Below are 20,566 nucleotides of genomic sequence, written 5' to 3'. Positions count from 1 at the left end.
CTGCCTCAAATAAAAGCTGAGTGCTGTACCAGTACACAGCTGCTACATCTGCAGTAGATACAAACAGATTAGGAGTACCTGCTCACTTATATACATTACAGTAACTGCTTAAGTCTTCAGCAATTTTCTTTTTCTTTGAACTTCTGATTAACAGATCACCCAACTGCTAAATAATATTTACACTTTCAGTTCTACTAAGAAAATTGCAAATTATATGAAAGCAATATTAAAATGTTACCTTTTATGACACGAGTTATTTAAGAACAGACTTACAAAAGTAACACTACACTTGACTGTTTTCCTCCTGAAGACATTTGGACTGACTTAGATTTTTGGCATACAAACACTGAGCTTTTACAACCTTACAACACTGTTTCACAGCTTCAGTTATTTCTGGGCATGGAAAATGAGAAGGTTACTTTTGGCAAAACCTAAGACTGAGCCCAGAAGGTTTACTTATCTAATCCAAACCTCGATCACACGGCACGCTCTCAACAAAAATCAACCCTCTGGTGTCATTCGCGTTGTCTGTAAAATAAAGCTAATCAATTACATTGAACAGCCACAGGGGAAATTCCCATGTTATAAATAAGGCAGGGAATTGAGAAAACAGAGGCAGAGAAAGAAGGCATAGTAAATTCAGCGATGGACAGCCACTCGTGTAATCTGCTGTTGGGTATGCAGCTACTTTGAAGCAACACTCCTCATGTGACATTGGTGACAGGGGGAAATTATCTGAACCACAAATTATGAAGACAGACACTAATCTCAACATGATTGCTCTGAACCGACTTTACCACATGAATACAAAAACAGGAAGGAGCTCTTGCAATGGTGACAAGAAAACGTATGAAGGTTTCCTGTAGCAAGTGTTGGAAGGCTACCACTACTCATACCACAAGACCCACTTAATGACTGCTTTTCAATCTTGCTCTTGCCAGATTTACACATCTTCCTTCAAACTGCAGAAACTAGAAAAGATGACAAAGCACCAGGCATGACTTAGCCAATTACTTCAGTTGCTCAATCACAAGGCAAATCCCATTCTCCTGCACACAGGCTCAGAGCAAGAGATGCAACAAGTCTCATTTGGTACATCCATATGTAATTTTGACTGAACTCTGAGTAGATGCCTCCTAAGAATCTTACTCTGGTAAACTAATCAAGAAACTCTCTAGGTCGTTCTGCAATTCATAAGAGTATGCCTGAGCAAACATCCTTTTTTTTTTTTTTAGTTAAAAAAATAGCTATATGCAAATATTTTTTCGGTGCCACAATTTATATCACTTATTATTGACCTAGAGATCTCTATACAAATATTAAATACTAAAATATCATGGTGATCATGTCCAGGAAATACTTCAAAGTGCTACTGTAGGCTTAGGAACTGGGTAACTTAGAGTCCGTGAATCCTCAGGCAAGGTGCATGGGGTGAGAGATCCTCCCCTGCTCCTCCAGAGATCAGGCAACGTCATGCCTGAACAGCCTGTATTTAAAAGGCCATAATGGAAAAGATAAAAGAGCAAGTTAATGAGTTATTTTAAATTTTCGTAAAAGTTCTGAGAGGAAGAAAATGCTTAGCATGGAGTTTTCTTCAGCTTGCTACCTTTAACGGTGCATTATATAAACAAAGCTGCTGTAAGAGAGTATAAAAAACACAGTGAAGTTTAACATAGCACAGAAAAAAGTCCACTGGACTTTAGGAAAATGCTACTGCAAACTTTTATTTTAGGGCACCAAATCTCTGTTTAGGATACCAACACCTACCTCACAGCTTTTAAAGTGACTTATTTAGCTTGGCTTATTTGCCCATACTAAACAATATAAACAAGTGGCCAGGGACAGAAACCTTTCACCATAAAAGTATCACCAAACATTTGGAAAAAATTGCTACAAAAAGTATAGTTCTTCCTTATTTGTGACAAAACAGCTTCGTCTCAATATCTGGGTACATATACACATTTTTTAATCTATTTGTAATAAACTTTTACCAAATAATAATGCTTTAAACCCTTGCATTGAGACAGTTTTTCTTCACCTTACAGAAACAGAATAGTTTGGATTGGAAGGGAACTTTAAAGGTCATCTAGTCCAACTGCCCTGCAATGAACAGGGACATCTTTAACTAGATCAGGTTGCTCAGAGCCCCATCCAACCTGACCTGGAATGTTTCCAGGCATGAACATCTACCACCTCTCTGGGCAACTGTGCCAGTATTTCACCACCCTCATGGTAAAAAATTTCTTCTTTAGATTTAGTCTAAATCTACTGTCCTATAGAATCAAAGAATCACCTACGTTGGAAGGGACCTTTAAGATCATCAAGTCCAACCATCAACCTAACACACTGCCAAAACCACCACTAAACCACTTCCTTAAGCACCACATCTACCTGTCTTTTAAATACCTCCAGGGATGGCAAGTCCATCACTTCCCTGGGCAGTCTGTTCCAACGTTTGATAAGCCTTTCTATGAAGAACTTTTTCTTAACATCCAACCTAAACCTACCTTGGTGTAACTTGACCCATTTCCTTTTGTCCTATCACTTGCTACTTGGGAGAAGAGATCAATCCCCACCTCTCTGCAACCTCCTTTCAGGTAGTTGTAGAGAGCAATAAGGTCTCCCCTCAGCCTCCTCTTCTCCAGGCTAAACAACTCCAGTTGCTTCAGCTGCTCCTCATAGGACTTGTTCTCTAGACCCTTCACCAGCTTTGTTGCCCTCCTCTGGACACGCTCCAGCACTTCAATGTCTTTCTTGTAGTGAGGGGTCTAAAACTGAACACAGTACTTGAGGTGGGCCCTCACCAGTGCCAAGTACAGGGGACAATCACTTCCCCAGTCGTGCTCACCACACTATTTCTGATACCGGCTAGGATGCTGTTGGCCTTCTTGGCCACCTGGGCACACTGCCGGCTCATATTCAGCTGGCTGTCGACCAACAGCCCCAGGTCCTTTTAGGCCGGGCAGCTTTCCAGCCACTCTTCCCCAAGCCTGTAGCGCTGCATGGGGTTGTTGTGACACAAGTGCAGCACCCAGCACTTGGCCTTGTTGAACTTCATACCATTGGCCTCAGCCCTTTAGTTTAAAGCTATCACCCCTCGTCCTATCGCTGCACTCCCTGATAAAGAGTCCCTCCCCATCTTTCCCATAGGCACCCTTTCAGTACTGAAAGACAGCAATAAGGTCTCCCCAGAGCCTTCTCTTCTCCAGGCTGAACAACCCCAACTCTCTCAGCCTGTCTTCACAGGAGAAGTGTTCCACCCCTCTGACCATTTTTGTGACCCTCCTTTGGACCCCCTCCAACAGGTCCATGTTTTTCCTGTGCTGAGGGCCCCTGAGCTGGACACAGTACTCCAGGTGGAGTCTCACCACAGCAGAGTAGAGGGGCAGAATCACCTCCCTTGGACATGCTTGTTTTGATGCAGCGCAGGATACGGTTGGCCTTCTGGGCTGTGAGCACACATTGCCGGCTGATGTCCAGCTTTTCATTCACCAGTACGCCCAAGTCCTTCTCAGGAGGGCTGCTCTCAAACCATTCTCTGCCCAGCCTCTATTTCTGCTTGGGACTGGCCTGACCCAGGTGCAGGACCCTGCACCTGGCCTTGTTGAACTTCATGAGGTTCACATGGGCCCACTTCTCAAGCTTGTCCAGGTCCTTGGCATCAGAACTGGCAGCCTGAGTTTATCTGTATTTTACCAGACTTGCTTCAGAATGATTAAACGTGGTCAAGGGAAAGGGAAGAACACCCACATACATGTTGGTTATTCTTTGTGAAGGGAGCAACTGATGTTTTGATAACAAATGTTGCTAATGGGTTATGAGTTATTTGCCACAGCTCATAAAATAGTATTTATAAAAAACAATCTAAAGCAATTTTTCTATGAAACAATTTATCCAAACCAATAAACAGTATAGTCAATGAGCATACCTGCAACATTAAATACCCACGTGCATTTCATATGGGAAATATCTTTTTATTGTATTCTTTCACTGCTTTAAGGACTTGGAAAAAAAATATTTCTACACTTCTTGGTATTATATAACTTCAACCTTCCACAATTTGGCGGGATATTACACAGTCACCACATTGAAGGAGGATGGAGCCAGGCTCTTTTCAATGGTTCCCAGTGACAGGACAAGGGGCAATGGGCACAAGTTAGAACACAGGAAGTTCCGTTCAAATACACAGAAACACTTCTTTACGGTGAGGGTGACAGAGCACTGGCACAGGCTGCCCAGGGAGGGTGTGGAGTCCCCTTCTCTGGAGATTTTCAAGACCCGCCTGGATGCAGTCCTGAGTAATGTGCTCTGGGCAATCCTGCTTTGGCAGGGGAGTTGGACTAGATGATCTCAGGAGGTCCATTCCAACTCTGAAACTCCGTGATTAACCTTTGGACCCCTCCTCAAATGTAGTCACACTCCATAGAATATGCACAAAACCTGACTGTTAGCTTAGTAGTCTAATATGTCCTATTACTGTACTTCAGCCAGCATTCACAGATATTGGTCTCGGCACTTCAGCTTTCATCGGAAAGCCCAAAACTGAGTAAGTATCAATATTTAGTAAGAAATCAATTTAAAATTACATGAAAGAGGTTTCCAGTGGTTTTGCCTTTTTTCATAAATGCAATATGAATTAGTCACATGTAAAAGCCACAGAAAACAGTCCAATTCTTATTTATAAGAAAATTGCAAATAACAAAAAAGGTTTATTCCAAGAGTTTCTTCACACTAGTTCAGCCAATTACTACATCAAGTTTGCATATTACATTATATGTGTTAAGGAGTAGCAATATATTGGTCCCACTGATTTACACACTGTACAAATATACACAGCACACTCTCCATATCAACCTCAAAGCAGACAAAGGAAGAGATGCAAGAGAAAAATTAATGAAGATAAGGTAAAAAGGTAAGGATTAAACAGCATTAGGAACAGAAGGCTACAGAATAATGGCAAACAGAGTTTACTAATAGACAAATCAAAAGAAAGCAGTCCTCCAAACTGACATCAGTTGTCTGTTTATGCTGCCGAAATAAATCATATATTCAAACCATAACTCAAATACGGCACTACACATCTCAGAGATTTTCCTGTAAAACAACCACCCTAGTCAAAAACTAATTTATACACAATTTCAATTCAACCGCTCTACAGAATATAACTTGATCTTGTAAATATGAATTCAAATTTTAAGCATATTATTCCAGAATCCGATATCTACTTCTTCTGAATACACAATATTTTAAAATGTTGAAGTTTAAAAAAAGATTTCTATTTTAATCTTAGTAACTTCGACATCTACCCAGTGTGATGGTTTCTCTTTCACACCTTGCAGTCTTGAACAAAAACACTGCAAAATACCAGAAAAAAAAGCTGATAATTTTAACTCCTCTTACACCCCATAAATGCAACTAATATTTCAGTCAATTAAACCTAATCTTCTTAGCCTATGAAATGATTAACAGTTATGTAACTAACGATGCCTAATTTTAGTTTCTATGTTTCTATTTTTGGTGAAGATCTGGGAGAATGGCATACAGCTGAGAAACATTTTGCATCTGTTCTTTTAGGAAGAAAGCACTGAAAATAAGATTCAACAAATATTCCATTCTTCAGTAAGCAGAGAACTAAGCACACTGAAAACAGCCCTATTAACAGCTCCAATTTTGATTACAGCAGCAAAGACCTAATTAAACAAAGAAATCACCAATTTTTTTTTTTAGATGGATCACAACAGAAGCTAAATGAAACTTAATTTTGCACTGCTAAACAGAACTGAGAATATTAAGTCTCAGAACTATTTTGTTTTAAAAATAGAGGATACGCTGAGTGAACAGCTTAAAAGAATGGAAAGCCACTTTGTGTTTGTAACAAAGTAAACAAACAGACTTTTCTCCTGAAGCAATCAAACAAGAAAATATTTCACCAACGTGAATTTTTCAGACACATATTACCTTAATATCTCAGGACAATATATTAAAGTCAAGTCACTTTTACCGTTTCAAAACAGCCTTTTCACTCAAGCTAGTAGCCTCTAAGACAGAAAATCCCAAACACATAATAACAATGACCTTTTACCACCACGTATAAGAAGATCATTCACAGGGGCATGAACCTTATTTCAGACTGAGACTTCCATGAAAAATCGAAAATCTTTGCTTTAAAATTCAACTATGCCAAGACCCTTTACTGGTCTTCATTTAGTTAATTTTGTCTGGAATACTAAATAACTTCTCAATGTGAAAGCAAGGAAGTGAAACCAAAATCTATTCCACTGTTTCTTCTGTGATTTGGTGTTTACTGATTTCGTTTAAATTAATCTATAGCAGAATTATTTGTTATGCATAACAAAAAAAGTAAATCCAAAAACATAGAGAGCATTTACTTATAGTTGTACTGCACAGGTTCACATATTTACAAAATGACCAGATTTTCTGAAAACTATCAACTGGATCATTACAGAAGAATCTAGAAAAAAATATACCTAAATACGTCACAGTAATACAACGAAGAGAGCTATAAAATAACTCTGTCAAAATTCTCACCAGTTACATTCACTTGATTTTCTTAGTCCTTATCCATGATTATTTCATGCTTTCAGGTTAAAAGACCTCCGGTAACAAAATTACAGAACACTGACAGTCTTATTGCAACAGCTATCAAAAATAAAGAAGCATAAATTTGAAGAAAAAATAAAGAAGCACAAATTTGAAGCACAAATAGTTTCTGGACTAGAAGTACATTTGGTTATTGTGGATTGTTTTTAAAGACAACTGGTAAGAGCTATAGTGAATATCCAGAGCAAGAGTCCTTCTACAGTCCAGTACTATCAAACCCTAGCAGAACAGCAAGACTCTTCAAATAACAATGTCGAATTCATTGAACATAACCAATGACTAAGCTCTTACAGTCTCCAAAGAAGAGGGAGGGAGCGGGGGGGGGGGGGGGGGGGGGAAGCTCCAAAACGATCTACCATTTAAGAAGCAGCCAGAGCAAAATCAAAATCTGAGGTCTGATTTTCAGAAGTAAAATTACTTAATCTTTGGCACGTGTGCTACTTTTTTATTCACTGGTTACCAATTATAATTACAGGAACCTGTAGTTTACAGAAAGAAATCCATAAAACATTTTTCAAGAAGTGTAATCAATTTAATTTCATTTCTTAATGGCTCCTTTCAATTGGCTTCCTTCTAAGATCTCACATGCACCTCCATCATCAGGAGACACACGAGAACATCCCAACATATGAGAACTCTTTATATAGAGCCCCTCATAAAAGAAAAAAAATAATTATCTCATTTGTGGCACGAGTACAGCTTCTTTCCTAAGATCTGGTAGCTAATTTCCATTCCTGGGGTGGATTGTGCACTCTTCCAACGCCTCTGCAATCTCACTTCTAAGGATATGGCTTTTCTTGTGAATAACCCTAAAATTGTATTTCCTACGATTTTCTAAGGTCCTTAAAATAGAGGGAACACTGCCTGCCTAAATTTCATGGTTCCAATCACAGAATTTTAAAAGAAGTAACCTCACTCAGGCTGTCTTTTTTTTCTAGTCATCACTTCTGTGACTTCATTGCTCTGTAGCTTCATGGAGTTGGGGGCCTCACGAACCACGTGAGCCCACAGTGACTTTCTGCCTTATTCTTAAAATACTGTTTTCCAGTTGAGAAGCTCTATCAAAGGCACTACTCAATTATCACAGCTAGGACTCAAAAAGGTCAGAAAACAGTATGCTGCTAACACGCTTCCCTGCCCTTAATAGTGCAACTTTCTGTAAGAAGGGGGCAGGATACAACTGGGGCCAAGATATTGCCCCCAGTCCACAGAGGGGAAAAGAAGAAATTACAGAAATAAGATGGTATGGCCAGTTGATCAGCAGACCAACAGCAAAGCTCAGAACAGGACATCTAGCCCTTGGACAGTCCCACTCTCGCATTATTGACTAAGCTGTACCAGTTCCAAACACTGGCATGCAATACAGACTATTTACACTTGTAATTTCTGATTAATAGCAAAAAACTTCTATATATCTATATATAGGTAGGTATGTATGTGTACACACATGCACACAGATGTATGTATTCTTAGAAATAGAACTGCCCTCCTCCCAACCTACTACCTCAATGAAATATCAGTAAACAAAGAAAGCCTGAAGGCTATTACATAAACCAACTGAGTTGAATAGAAATAGTCTCCCCTGACTATTCGGTTCCCTTTCTGAATGCTTTGCTCACTGGATACAAGAGGAAGAGACAATCAAAAGTTGTTTAACACACGGGAGATGAAATCCTAAGCAACCAATATTACATCAACAGCAAAAGAATCAAAGTGCTGAATAATTACCTCCTCAAAGAATTCTGGAACTATTATTGAAACAGAAGTTGGAGATTTTTTTCCCCTGGTTATAAAGTGGATGAACCCTTATCTCAGCTGAAATAAGATGAATAGGAGACCACAGACATGGCTTATTTCCTCTCTTCAACACTTACCTTCCAGGCTATACCCTCTACCATGGTAAAACTACCACCTAACTTAGTGCTGTTGCTGTCACAGACACTTTACACATGTTCTGTCCTCCCCTGCCAAATCCTGCAGCAAATCCTTCCACCAATTCTCACAGACATTGTGTCAGGCTCCAATTATGCCTCCATTAACCACTGTATGTCATCTCATCTCAAAGTCAACGATTCCTGAAAAGTCATTCTTCCTGCCAGCCAAATGGGCTCTAAGTTCATTGCGGTTTGTAAGTACTGCCCCCATCTCCAAGTGTGCTCCATGCAACTTGCACTACTGAGCTTGTTTGATCTTTCCACACATGTTTTTATTAAACTATTTCAACTCCAATTGTACATTATCAGAACTTATGAAATCTAGAAAGGGCAGAGTCAAAACAACTAGAGCTGTTATAAGATCGCCACTCTAAAACATGAAAACCCTATTAGATTTTAGATGAGCAAGAAAACAGCTACTTACTGGTTTCGGCATTTTTCTTGTTTTCTTTAGTCTCTTGTTCACTTAAGTCTTCTACAAGCTCTTTGTCCCCTTCTGTCAAAAACAAAATTAAAAGTGTTGGTTTTAAATCAATCAAAACAGAGTTCATGTACATCACAGCAAATAGTATCAATTCCAAAGCAGGTAAACAAGTGCTCTACACGTACAAAATATACTTTTCAGTAGATGACATAAAAAGCAACTACATTAGCCAGTATCAGAATCCACAGGTCTCTAAATAGTAACCTCCTTTCTAGTTTTTTGGAGAATATTAATGTTAGAATAAGGAGACATCAGTTCCTCAAGTTCTACAAATAATTATAAAAACTTTTTATATTAGACATCATCTAGTATTAAAAACTTTTAACGTTATTTACAAGGAAGCAAAATTTGTACAAGGGACTCCAAAGCTGCCATTTAATCTGTCAACTCTAGTCACACTTAAAACATCATGAAAACAAAGGAAAAAACCTAACCTAATTTTAAAGCATCAAAATTGTATTTTATGTCTATAAAAGCATCTGTTTCTCTCTGTGAAGAAATTATACGGTTATTTTTCCCCAAACGAAGAGAAATGCAAGTACACCATCACAGTAAAAAAAAGGAAGAAAATCTGTTCTGGTTAAAATAGATTATTTTATTTAATTTTTTTAAGTAGAAAGGCTCTAAGTTATGTCTATGTTGTAATGAAAGTATTCCCTATTATGTTCTATTCCAAAAAAGTTTTTATGCCTCAAAAAAAAAATGCTTGTAATGTTTTTGGTAGATAGCATCCAGCCTCCTTTTCATTTCATTCTAACTCAGACAGAATAAGCAGCTAGTCACCTTCTTGCACACTTTAAAGTAATGGCTGCCATGAATCAGTCCTACTGCTGAACTGCAAAGAGTACCAAAGATGGCATTACCTTCAAAAATATTAACTGGAATTACACTTATACTAAGAAAAATGAAAGTGACATACTACTCAGAATAATCTAAGATTCCGGTATCATAACTCCATGACTGCATCAGATGAACAAGATATTCAGAAGTTCTTAAAAAAATGAGAAAACCAAAATGTTTATAAACTAATTAATTTATCAAAAGCAAACTTTTGTATAAATAATTTTTCATTCACAAAGAAAAATGAAAATATATTGTTTTATATAGTTACATGAGAAGTTATTTTTCCTTCCCTTCTTGGCAATAAGAAAATGCAGTAAATATCAGAAACATTTGCACAGCAATGTAAGGTGCGCTAGCATTTCATTTTTATTTCTTCTAATCTAGAGAGATATGTTTGAAAAGAGGGACTGGAAAAAGAGAGATAAAGGATGAAGCATCAATGCTGTTGACTGGTGAAAAAAAATGAATGTTAAGGCTTAAGATTACAGAAAGAGACATCTAATGGTTCAATGCAGATATGGAGCAAATTTTGTTTAATGAAAAATCATCCTGAAAAATGAAAAACACTGTCTTTAAGTTATATTAATTGATATACGATATAATGAATGTAACACAACTATAAAGGTGTAATATTATGTTTGCCTAGCATAAAGACAATTACATTCCAGTAGATTTTTTTTTTTTTTAATTACAGAAGATATTTTAAAGTATTGGACTGTATCAGTAAGACTATGATTCTAATATGTTGTTCGATATACTCTTGAAAAATATGAATACACTTTTCTGCAATTTCCTCCCACCCCCCATTCCCCTTTTAAACAAAAATGCTTGCGGGTTGGGGAATAAAAAAGGGTGCTCACAACACTGGATTTTGATAAAATTCAACAGCACATTTCCAGTTCACAGAAGAGATTTCCCTCTCTTCTCCCCCCTTTCCCTAATGTACTCCTCAGAAAAAAGAAAAAATCAAGAGCAGTAAAAAGCATAACAAGCTTTGCTCTAACATCTGCTAACAGTAAGCAGGATTCTGAGCTGTAGTAATCCCTGTGTTCACCTTTTTGACAGTAGAGGCTCATTGGTTGCAAAACTGAAGACAGACTGAAGCCCTAGAGTTAAACTCAGTTAATTAACAATGCAAAAACTAAATTAGATTCTCATCCACCATTTTATAAGCCTGCCAAGTCAACAGTACGGAAAGGAACAGAAAGTAGCACAACTATTTTTATATGCTTATAGTTATATTACCATTGAAAAGAAGGGCTATGGTAAGGTGACAGATAAGGAAGTCCAGTCTCCAGGAGACAGATGAGAGCATATGGCACAAGGTCAAGATCCGTGTTAACAACTGATTACTTTCTGAGGTCCTTCTAAGAGAGACCATGTCTTTCACTTCCTAAAATGACTGTCATACCCTCATATGTTTTATCATTGCAAATTCCTCCATAAATATGTCCCAACTTTTTGCTTTGGGTTTTTACCCAAACATTTTGTTAAACTACTATCAACCAACCCTAAATGACTTCCTTGAAAACATATTTTAAAACCTTAAGGTAATTTTTAAAACCAGAAACATGACTACAAAGTTTTATAGGATAATTCTATGTCATCAAATCACAATTGGTAGACATGTAATTTAAATGAGTTTACAGAATTAACATTTATTGTTCACATGCAATAAAACAAAGCTATCAGCTAAAAGTAAGAATCCTCTTGTGCAAAACTCAATAAAAATGAAGTCTCATTGTCAGCCCCACAGATCTTGAGGGCTTCATAAATTATCACAGTACACAAGCAACAGGAAAAAAAAAATAATCTATGTGCAACAAATAATAGCCAAGGTATTTGTTGTTGAAGTGTTTGCTGTAATATCTTTTACTAGAGTAAAAAAAACCTAATCTATTATTTCCTTTAAAAAAAGGAAATAAATTTAATAAGTTTAGACCCCATTATGCTGAACTTGTTTCTACTTCAGATCATGATGACCTTGTGCCATATTACACAGAAAAAAAAAAATCTAAACCCACATCATAGGGTCTACAACTTAAATTCACAGACCATTGTTTCCATTTTATATATAATGCAAAAAACAGCCTGCGTCTATATGTTTTCATACTCATAATGTTATGCAATTTCAAAACAGTATATTCACACAAAAGCATTGCAACAAAGTATTACATCTATATAAAAATAAGTTCAGAATCTTAAAATTGTGCAAAAATTGAAATCGAGTAAGCAGTGAATAGAAAAATAACACCCTATCTTTCCCAATTATTGGCACCAGCTAACGTTAACAAAACAAATATAAGGAAAATATTTGGCCAAAAGAAACCAAAAATCACTGCCAGACAAAATATTGTGCATCTTTCTATTATTACTGGAGTGGGAGTTCACTTCTGCTACTTACACATCTCCAATAAATTTATATTTAGTGGATGCAACTATATCAGTTTTACTAATTTTTTATCTTTGAAACAATTAATTACATACACTTACTTTTATCCTAACAGTCATGTGAATGGCATCGCAAATAGAGGAAAAAATAAATAAATAAAACAGCCAACTGGGACTGGGAATGATATCCCTGTTGCTTCTTGCATTCTGAAACCAGCTTGTGACATAAAGGCTCATCGCTTTGGCATTTCAGTTCCCAAAGGTACCTCTTCCAAATCAGGATTAGCAGGGTTGTGACTTTGCAGAGTTCCTACTGCTACAACACTCCAGCCCTCGAGACCTTCACAGCATATGCAATAATCTGGACTCTGGACCAAACCATGAAAATATCAGTAGGCTCCACATCACCGACAAACAAACAATCATGCAGAACTTCAAGAATTCTCTTGAAATGGAGAACTGTGATTTCAATTCATTCCACTACAAAGCAGTCAGGATTTTTAAATCAGTATCATCCATATTTTGGGCCCCTCACTACAAGAAGGACATTGAGGTGTTGGAGCGTGTCCAGAGAAGGGCTACAAAGCTGGTGAAGGGTCTGGAGGACAAACCTTATGAGGAACGACTGAGGGATCTGGGGTTGTTTAGCCTGGAGAAGAGGAGGCTGAGGGGAGACCTTATCACCCTCTACAACTACCTGAAAGGAGGTTTTAGAGAGATGGGAGCTGACCTCTTCTCCCTGGCGACAAGTGATAGGACAAGAGGAAATGGGTTCAAGTTATGTCAGGGCAGGTTTAGATTAGATGTTAGGAAGCATTTTTTCACTGAAAGGGTTATTAAACATTGGAATAAGCTGCCCAGAGAGGTGGTGGATTCACCATCCCTGGAGGTGTTTAAGAAAAGGGTAGATGAGCTGCTTAGGGACATGGTTTAGGAGTGGTGGTGTTTTTATCAGGGTAGGTTAATGGTTGGACTTGATGATCTTAAAGGTCCCTTCCAACCTCACTGATTCTATGATTCTATGATTCTATATTTCCAGTTATTCCACAGAAGCCAAAAAACAACGCAATTGTTGAAAGATGACAAAGAAAGCTTTCTTCAGAAAATGATGGTGCATAAAATGCTTGATGCCAAAATTCTGTCAAATAATTTATGCAGCAGCTGTTTTCAAAAGAAACATTCATACACACAGCCATGGGTCTGAGGTCAGGTGAGGATGGGATAGGAGGCAGAAGGCTTGAGCAGGACGCCTGGCTGGCGGAGAACCAGCCCTCAAAAGCAGGATCCCTAACTGACAGCTTAGGATCTTCTCTCAGAAGCAGTCTCTTCAGTAGTGTGATTCTTAAGCTCTAGCAAGAGGTTCATCATCTACTTTCCTATATACAGATGGCAGGGACCACAAAGCTTTTGCCACAGCAATACAACCAACTCATTTATTTACAGGAACTTACTTAAAATTAATATACTTTTTTGTTTCAAAGTCCTATACCATTCAATTTTTTGTGACACCTAAAAGGTTTAGGTCTTTGGGGCGGCAGCAGTAGGCAACTTAGAGGCCACTGTACCTGACTAACTGGTCTCGGCTTTCTACAAAAATGCCTCTCTGCTCCAAAGCAGCCTGTGAATGCCTGCAGGGCAATCATCTTTTACACTAACAGCTCCCTAATGACACACTTGCTGCAGTCCAATAAAGAAGTTCATTCACCACACACTTCACTACTGCATACATCTTTTTCAGACAGACAGAGAGGTTGTCTACACAATTCTCTGTGATGTAAGCAGACCAAGAGGGGAAACAAAACAAGCCATCTATCTCACAAAAAAAGGAAAAAAAGAAAAATAAAGACCTAAATTCTATAACTAACACATAATAATTGAGATTTGACCAGTGCTAGATATCACACAGAGTATTTTTTAAGCAATGTATCTTTACCTTCTTAAAACCACTGTTTCCCCCAATCCTCTCTTCCCCAAAATCACTGAGATAGGCTTGCTGTCTCTCTGAAAAATAATTGCAATATAACCTGTACAACTGTTGTGCATCAAATGCATTTATAATTAAATATATTCTGAAGAGTGAAGTGTTTCTTCCAAACTGGAGTTCCTGAGAATTTCAGAAGTAGAAATGAAAACTTGGCAGTTGCCAACACAAGTAGTTAAACAAAAAGCAACACAGACTAGCCAAAGAATATCTGTGTAATACTTGCAGTTTTACCAGTTAATAAACTGGTATGCTACAGATGTGCTATAGAATTTACATACAGTTTATATTTATTAAGTTTAGTAACCTTCAAATTTTAGCTTCAAATTATCCACAACTGCACTATTTGAAATAACTTTAAGGTTTGGAAGAGCCCTGCAATGACAGGATGGCGAATGTACATCTGATATACAAGCAAAAATGGAAATTAAGAAGTGTGACTGATGCAGGTACTCTGTTGTTTCAAAGTGAAATAAACCCTTATCCAAAAAATATAGTTAGCAAAGAATTACAACATAACTGAAATTCGGGGCATATCCCATTTCAAAACCAGGTATTGTATTTTCTGAATAATGCTGTTAAGTCTCTTAGAACTAGTTTCATAAATGAAGGAAACTTATGAACATGAACTCTCCACTCACATCAGTCTCCATATACACTAACTAGAGTTCTTAAATCGGAACGTTCTAGTGTAGAGATTATTAAGTCTCTTTTGGGGCCATTGTAATACTTGTTTTTCCTCGTACTACATGACTTGAAGGTTTAATTTCACAGAGTGATTAATAAATGTCTACAGCAGAAAGGAAAAAAAAGTTTTTAAATTCAAAGCACAGCTAAGAATTAGTCTACTGGTAAAGTCAGCCGACAAATGCAGCCCTTCAACACTGAAAAGAAAGAGTTTACCTAGGCCCCTTCAGCTCTGGAGTAAACTCGCCGAGAATGTAAGACACGAGTACTGTTTTAATGGATCAGTATCTTTTCTACAATCAGGACTCTCTTCAGAAGTTTGTATAAAGCTTTGTTTACATTTACAGACTTGAAAATCCTCCCTTTCCTCTACTCCCACAGACTCCTAATGCAACACAAAGTGACAGGACAGCTTTGATGTATTTAACGCATCCAATAGAAAGAGGTAATACTTAAACAACTTCCCTCTTTGCCTCTGCCAACAGAAGCACTCCTCAAAAAGCTGAGCAAGACTGCTGAAGAAAGGCCATATACTTATCCCAGCAGTGGCTAAAGAAACCTTCTTTACCAAGAACTGCCTTCTAATATCATAACCTCTACACTTCTTACCCCTCTAATTTTGCACCTTGTAGATGGATCCATATTCTCACTCTCTTTATGGCGTTACCTAATTTTCTGTGAACTAACTTTTTTTCTGTCAGCTCTATTACCATCAGGCCCTGCAATGTTCTCTACTTCAATGCAGAAATAGTCGACGATTTGTTGCCTCTACAAACACACTTATGCTGTTTCTTTCAGTCAGCATGTTTCTTTCAGTCAGCATGCAAGGAAAACTCTCTGGACAGCTCCTGACGTGTCACACCATGTCATTTTCTGTGTGTTTTCTAAAGCTGTTTGTTGTACTTTTGCTCTCTAGCCTCCCAACCTGGTGGAAGATCTGTGCCACTTCAGCACAAAGCTTGGAAACATGCCACTGCCTTGCAGTTGCCATTTGCTGGGAAGTTGCTTATCTGGGAACATTGCACTGACTTGCAGTTTATTTTTCTCACAGCCACTCTTATGCTAAATCAATAGATCAATAGAGACCAGTCTTCCAATTCAATAAAGTTACTACTTGTCTCTTATCTTTAACAATCACAAAACTACCTCAGCATAGTAGCCATAATGTTACTGTATACCAGCCCCACATCTTCCCTTGCAACACACAGTGCCCAGCAGCACTGTGCCAATACACTACATAAGAGTTGACAGCAACAATGGTATTTCTACGGTCTTCTGAATATGTGAAGTGCTGTGCAGGCAGATGCACCCTCAAAACATTTCCGTGACATAAACACAATGACAAGCATCTTGGATGAAAACAAAACAGTACGATACAGAGACACGTCTGAGGCCTGACACAAACCAGTCACAAAGACAGAATTAATTAAAACTCAAAATTGCAGCTCCCATAACTCAGTTAAAAAAAAACTGAATCTTTTTTAAAGCCTGTACCAGAAAGAGGAACATGAAATACTTGTCTAGGGTGTTACATAGACTGGAAAAGACAGCTTAATAGCACCTTACAACTGATGTGATTAGTTGTGTTGGCATGAAGTCCAAAAAGTTATTTTTTCACGTTCCAATTAAGAAAACTGACAAAAGAGAAATGAATTCCACAAAGCTGAAACTAAAACCCCTTATCTGCACTAGACTTTAAGCGGCAAGGTTAATTACAAATGCCCACGACTTGTACAAAACATTAATCCATTCAAAAAAAAAAACAATGCACAAAGGCTCATTCAGGGCCACTGTGCCCATTACGTCGGTCAGTATTTAAGGGCTCTAAAAACGTCCATTTGTTGAAAACAATAGACAGCAACAGATGCTTCACAGCACTTGTTTATGAAGTAATTCCTTATTATTCTTCCACACCGCCACAGTCAGCTGCCCGACCCGACTGCCACATGTCTACGGTAACCTCCGGAGCCACGACGCCGGGGGACATGAATAATGCAGAGGGGGCTGCGCGGCACGGGCACGCCGAGGGCGCGCTCCCGGGGCTTCCCCAACAAAGCGCCCGCCCTCCCGCCGCCCCCTCAGCGGCGGCGGTCCCGGCGAGGAGCCCCCCCATCCCCCCACATCCCCCTCCCCCAGGCGGCGGTGGGCGCTGCGCCCCGGACCGGAGCAGCGCGATGCAACACCGCCACCGCCGCCGCAACAAGTCGCCCCGCTGCGCGCCGGTGCCCACCTCTCCCCCCCCCCCCCTCCGCTTCCCGCCCTCCGGCGGCTGCGGGCGGGCTCCCGCCTCAGGCCGCCGCCAGCGCGGCGGGGGAGCGGGCCCCCACGGCCGCGGCCCGCCGCCCCCCGCGCTGCCCTGCGGGGGCACCGCGGCAGGGAAGACCCCGCCCCCGCGCCCGCTGACAGCCGCCCGCGCTGCCCTCGCCTCAAGCGCCCCGCGGCGCCGGCGCGGCCGCTTCCCCGCGTCCCGCACCTCACCTGGGGTTCCGGTCCCCCGCGAACGGGGCGGGCGCTCCGCGGCGTCGGGCGGAGGCGGGGAGGGGGGGACAAGACCCCGGGGTAGGGCGCTTGGGCGCGGCGCTCTCCGCTCCTCGTGGGGTAGGGCGGTGTCGTCGTGTCCCGTCCCTTCCCCTCCCCCCCCCCGGCCGCCCGCCCCCGCCGCGCAGCTCCCCCCTCGCTGCGGGGCAGGAGGCGCTGCGGGGCCGCCCCGTGCTGCTCGCGGCGCCGCCGGGGACGAGGCGCCAAGCGCAGCGGCCGCTGACAGCTCCGCAATATGGCGGCGGCCGCCGCCGTTCAGATTTTCCCCCCCTCCCTCTACTGTCAGATGTTGCTCCTGCGCCCACACTGGGCATGCGCGGCGCGGCCGGGCATGCGCGTCGGGCGGCGCGAGGCCGGTGCCCGTAGCGCTGGCGGAGGGGTGCGGGGGACTGGCAGCGCGCGAGGGGCTCCACGGACGCGGAAGGAGCCGTGTGCGGCCGTGGGGAGGCGGCGGTGCTGCGTCTGTGAGGGGGCGGCGGCGGCGGCGGTCCCGCTGAGGGGGGGGGGGCACGGAGGGTGAGGGAGCGGGGCTCCCATGGCGGGACAGCGAGGGTGAGGGACGGAGCTCCCGTGAGAGGACGGTGGCGGGCACCCACCGTGTCCCTGAGGCCCGCCAGAGCCGGCAGCGCGCTGCGGACCCCTGGAGGGAGCGTCCTGCGCGCTGGGACCGAGCCGGTGGTCGGGAGACGTGAGTGTCCCGCGGAAATGACCGGAGGCCGGCGCTGCCCGCGATTGGGGTAGCCGCTCGGCGGTAAAGCCGTCCTGTAAAAACTCTTTGCTCGCAGGAGCGAGTTAGAATACGGGGAGAAAGAGCTGTACCCTTAGCGCAGGTGGGCAGCCGGGAAATGTCAGTAAAGCCTGAGCCAGGGAGGGGGCAGTTGGCAGCGTGGGTGTTTTCCCTTCGAAGCCCCGCGAGGAAATACCGCGCTCACCCGTTTGGCTGGGGGGGGGGGGAGGATTAAGGCAGGCGTGTGTTTCGGGGGGCCCCGTGGGTGCGATGGGCGCGGCGGCAGCGCGGGTGTTTGGGCAGATAGGGTGGCGGGGAGCTGGCGGTGCCACCGGGCGGGGGGACGCCGCGGGCAGGAGCGGGGCTCGGGGTGTGGTGGTCCGGGGGGTGGGAAGGCTGAAGCCGCGGTGGCTGTTGAGAGAAGGGGAGCCTTCAGGGAACGAGCGCGGGATGCGGTCCGAGTGGAGAGCGCTGACCCTGCTCCCCTCTTCCTTCCACCTCATCGCAGTGGTGGGACCCTCGCTCCTTTCTCATCACTCAGGTGAGGGAAAGAGTCACGCATGGGATCACGCTTTTTTTTTTCTCCCATATACATATTTTCACTTTTTCCTATACAGCGGGGGTGGAGAAGAAAACAGCAGTAAGGAGAATCCTGAAGGACAGAGAGGTTGAGGCAGTCCCAGCCCCCTCTGTGCTTCAGCGGTTTATTTTTGTTTGCAAGAAAGTGAGGGTGCTCCCTGAGCTCGGTGGCAACGTAGCCAGGGAGGCCAAACAGCAAAGCTCAGTGCAAAGGGATCCACTTGAGCTACCAACTCTGAGTCATGCAGCTGCTATTAATACACCTCGCCCTCCGGCTGTCTGATAAAGAAGGGAAGGTTGGGGGAAGAACTAAGAGGAATTTTCAATTAAAGCTGCTTCAAAAAGAGTAAGAAGAACATTTTAGGATGAATCAGAGGTGGGGAGAAGGGGAAGAAGAGGAGAGCAGCCTGCCAAACAACACGAAATAATCTCCCAGAGAATCTGTGGGAGCCTCACTGACTAAATTATTTTTTTTAATTGTTTGGACACAATTTAAAGAACATTCCAATAAACTAGATGACTACATAATGCAAACTATTGTGAAACTAAATTGAATTATATAAGCTTGAGTTTAATTTCTGCTTCTAGATGCACTTAACGAGTTTAATGATTTTATGCATTTTATTGTGTATTTCAAACAGCCATTTCTCTCGCAGTCATCACCACAGAACCTGAACATTTCAGTCTATTAAGGGTATGTTCTCTTTCCCCCCATGGGCTAAAATTTCAATTCCAGCTTTGTTTATGCCGTTTTGCTCCAAGGAAGAAATGACAGTGGCTAATTCTTCCTTCTCTCTGTTGTTCTTCATCAGGAAGAACATCCTGGCTTGAAACAGAATATTTTGCAGTACTGTAAACTTCTGAAGTGTCTTGCAGCCTCTGCAGATACACAGTTCTAGTGACCAGCTGCCATTAGTATGCAATGTACTCTTCCCTGTTCAGACGGTCTTTTCCTGCAGGTCAGAGTAAGATCCAAGAGAAATGAAAAAAAAAAAAAAAAACAAACCCAACAACAAACCGCAAAGCCAAACCTGGAAACCCAAGCCCTGTTTCATTCAGTCACCTAAAGAATCTGTCTATGATTCAGTGCAGCACACCGATAAAATGTACTTACTTTAGGTGACTGAATTAGAGGCTCACTTTTCTTGCAAAATAGTCCATTGTGAACTGGCTCAAATATAGGGTTATTGCACTAGGGCATGATTTCTTTACTAGTGTTGATAGCATGTGGAAGAAAGTTCCTTTCAATTTCTGCATTATCACTGTAGGATATGCTTTATCTCTTATCCTGTTACATGAAGAATATTATTGCTTAAAAATGTCAAGGTAAATAATAGTCTTATCTTCCTTGTCAACAGTATAATGTGTTTTTTTTCTCACCTTGCTTCCTTAACAAGGTGTAAAATTGCAGTTTGTCTGATAAAACAGGGTAGTAAAAACAAAAGTGTAGTTAGAGATCGTATTCTTTTTAGCCGTGAAACTGAAACTACAGAAAGAACTACAGGCAATAAAGAGAGCTTTCAGATACCCATATCAACTTAAATTACACAGTTCTTTAAGAGGTAGGTTATAAAGATAAAGTTCATGATAAGAATGCCGTAACTGCAAGATATAAAAGTTTGTATTCCAGCAGCAATGCCAAAATACAGCTCTTCATTCAAAAAACAGATTTTAAACTTTCATTGCCCTATGTGAGGAATCCATCACAGAATTGCTTTTGAAAGTAAAGATTTCTGGGCCAATTCTTTTCTTCAGTGCACCTGCAACAGCATAAAGCATTA

At 41.4% G+C, this 20,566-nt stretch overlaps 1 protein-coding gene across 2 annotated transcripts in view; it reads right to left on the bottom strand.

The window, feature by feature from the left end:
• RDX (radixin) overlaps positions 1–17,560 on the bottom strand; it is a 43,991-nt gene extending 26,431 nt beyond the window's left edge. For both annotated transcript variants that reach the window (XM_082480620.1, XM_082480619.1), the window contains exons 1-2: positions 17,420–17,560; positions 8,980–9,051 (exon numbers count right to left, since the gene is read on the bottom strand). In XM_082480620.1, the coding sequence (XP_082336746.1) occupies positions 8,980–8,991 (12 nt within the window). In that variant the 5' untranslated portion in view covers positions 8,992–9,051; positions 17,420–17,560. The remainder of the gene's footprint in view (positions 1–8,979; positions 9,052–17,419) is intronic.
• Positions 17,561–20,566: the final 3,006 nt, after the last annotated feature.

This window comes from Vanellus vanellus (assembly GCF_965231255.1).
Source record: "Vanellus vanellus genome assembly, chromosome: 1".
Classification (NCBI taxonomy): domain Eukaryota; kingdom Metazoa; phylum Chordata; class Aves; order Charadriiformes; family Charadriidae; genus Vanellus; species Vanellus vanellus.
Note: the sequence above shows the minus strand (reverse complement) of the source record. Positions and strands in the feature narration are given on the sequence as shown.